Below are 2,677 nucleotides of genomic sequence, written 5' to 3'. Positions count from 1 at the left end.
GAGAGAGAGAGAGAGAGAGAGAGAGAGAATGAGTGAGATGGAATGAGACAACAACACACACCACCACCAACAACCACAACCACAACAACACAGACCACCATCAACAACCACAACAACAACAACAAACACAACTACAACAATGCACACCACCACCACCAACAACCACAACAAAAGCGCACACCACCACCAACAACCACAACAATATCACACACCACCAACAACCACAACAACAATATCATACACCACCAACAACAACCACAAACACAACCACAACAACAACGCACACCACCATCACAACCACAACCAACAACAACCGCAACAACAACCACAACAACAACCACAACAACAACAAAAACCACCACCACAACAACAACAGCAGCTTGCCCTCACAAGAGACTTCTCCGATAGGCTTGTGGTTGGTGCCAATCACGGGCAGCTTCACCACACACTGAGATTCGATCTTTTTATGAGGTAGGAGGTACGACGTGCCCACAAACTTGGGCGACCGGTGCGGCTCAAACACAAAAAAATCCAGCTGGAAGCCCTGTGGAGGACAAATGAGAAACGAGAAAAACATTTCAGGTTTTTGTTCCGTCTTTATTATATTTAGGTTTTTTAAAGTTTCAGTAGAGGTTTTTAGCTTTTTAGTTTTTAGTTTTAGTAGAGGTTTTTAGTTTTTTTAAAGTTTTAGTAGAGGTTTTTATTTAGAAAATATTAGAGAAAATTAACTCGTTAATCCGATCCGTACGCTTTGCAAAGCAGTTTTTCAAAAAAATTTTTGGAGAAATATTGAAAGTTTCAAAGAGATCTTTGCCCTAGAAGTATTCTAAAATGTGAAGAATACAACCCCGGGGGTACAAAAAGACCCCAAAGCGTACAGATAGAGTTCAGTTAAAAGCGTCTCTTTCGAGCACAATGTTGCAGCAATCTACACGTGGTCCTGGAGAGAGTAGAGACCCCAGACATACGTACTTCTGAACGGGGGAAAGGGGGGGTGGGGGGGGGGGGCCTAAAGTTGTTTACTTTTACGCTAAAACAAAGAAGGAAAAAAAAAAACCCCAGCAAAGTGTTACACACTTACCACATTTTGTGGATTCGGGATCTGCGTCCGGAAAACGATGTAGTCGTTTTCTCCGTACAACATCCCCGCCGGGCCCTGCTCTTTGGGCACACAGTCGTCCTCGCTCAAATTCTGGGAAAAGAAGAATGAGAAAAGGTCGCTCTATCGTAGGCAAACTGTTCAAATGTTCTTTCTTAGCCCACACAGCAAAATTTTTCATATGAGAGAGAGAGAAAAATATTTTTTATGTTATGTATCTTCCCTCCCCCACCCAAAAAAAAAGGCGGTAAAAAAATATAATTTTAATCCGCATATTTCCAGCTAAATGATCAGCAAAACAGATGATTTTATTTTTTACCATTTATGATTTCAAAACTGTAAGGTGCATTAAAACGGAGGTATAAATACACCACAGTGCTGAGAGAAACCGCAACAGGACACAAAAGGGTTTTTTTTTAACTTTGAGGAATTCAACTCCAAAGGACAGCTAAATATCAATTATATTGCTGTTGTCTCAAATTATCTGTAACAAGAACACCCAAATTTACAGTACCAAGTACACCCACACTTAGAGTAGCAAGTACACTCACACTTGCGGTAACAAGTGCACTCACACTTACTCAAGTAAAAATTGCACAAGAACTTTCTCATTCTGCAACAAGTGCACTCAAGCTACTCTTACCTACTGTGACAGTGTACTAAAACTTACTGCGACATGTGCACTCAAACTTACTGATGTAACAAGTGCACTCGGTCTGCTCTTACTTACCGTGACAAATGCATTAAAACCTGCTGTAACAAGTGCACTCAAACTTACTGATGTAACAAATGCACTCAAGCTTCTCTTACTTATTGTGACAAGTGCATCAAAACTTACTGTGACAAGTGCACTCAAACTTACTGATGTAACAAGTGCACTCCGGCTGCTCTTACTTACCGTGACAAATACATTAAAACCTGCTGTAACAAGTGCACTCAAATTAACTGATGTAACGCTGTGGCAAGTGCACTAAAACTTACTGTGACAAGTGCACTAAGACTTACTGTGACAAGGACCTCTGAAGCAGCGCAGGGTGGCGGTCCGTCCATTGAGTCGGTATCCTCTTCAAACGACGCCAGCTGCAATACAGACAAAGCAAGAAAAAGGTGATTAAATTGGAAATTTGAAATTGAAGACATAAAAATTTCCATTTGAAAGGCGTGGAACCTGGTCTACATTAGACTGGAGAGAGCCGGAATTTTTCAGTAGAAGGGGAAAATAAACCTCCACAAATTGAAAAGATAAAATTGTATTTGTGTCAGGACGCGATGGAATCAGGCGCTCGTCAATTTTTGGGCATGTGAAGTTATACGTATCATCTTAAAGCTTGTTTATTTGTTTATCTTTCAATGAAAAAAGTACATTTTTAATAGAAGTTGATATATTTGCCATTGAAGGTGGTGGGGGCCGCCTGATTTCAGAGGTAAAATTAGCTAGAAAATGGCCCCCAAAGTTTGGTGACTTCCAAAGCTTGAGAGTCCTTGGAAACAGAACATTTACATTATTTGTGCCTTTAATCAACGTTTTCAGAAAAATCAACAACATAATGTCTTTTCAAATAGAGATAAAAGGTCCCC

At 40.4% G+C, this 2,677-nt stretch overlaps 1 protein-coding gene across 1 annotated transcript in view; it reads right to left on the bottom strand.

Moving 5' to 3' along the window:
- The window catches only part of LOC101854830 (putative glycerophosphocholine phosphodiesterase GPCPD1 homolog 2), a gene marked incomplete at its 3' end in the record, with an annotated part of 32,586 nt that overhangs the window by 15,435 nt on the left and 14,474 nt on the right, over positions 1–2,677 (bottom strand). Inside the window, 3 exon segments of the mRNA XM_035972744.1 lie at positions 391–544; positions 1,082–1,192; positions 2,105–2,179. Coding sequence (XP_035828637.1) covers positions 391–544; positions 1,082–1,192; positions 2,105–2,179 — 340 coding nt within the window.

The sequence above is a fragment of the Aplysia californica genome, unplaced genomic scaffold (genome assembly GCF_000002075.1).
Source record: "Aplysia californica isolate F4 #8 unplaced genomic scaffold, AplCal3.0 scaffold00824, whole genome shotgun sequence".
Classification (NCBI taxonomy): Eukaryota; Metazoa; Mollusca; class Gastropoda; order Aplysiida; family Aplysiidae; genus Aplysia; species Aplysia californica.
The sequence above is the reverse complement of the archived record's forward strand: the minus strand, read 5'-3'. Positions and strand labels throughout refer to the sequence as shown.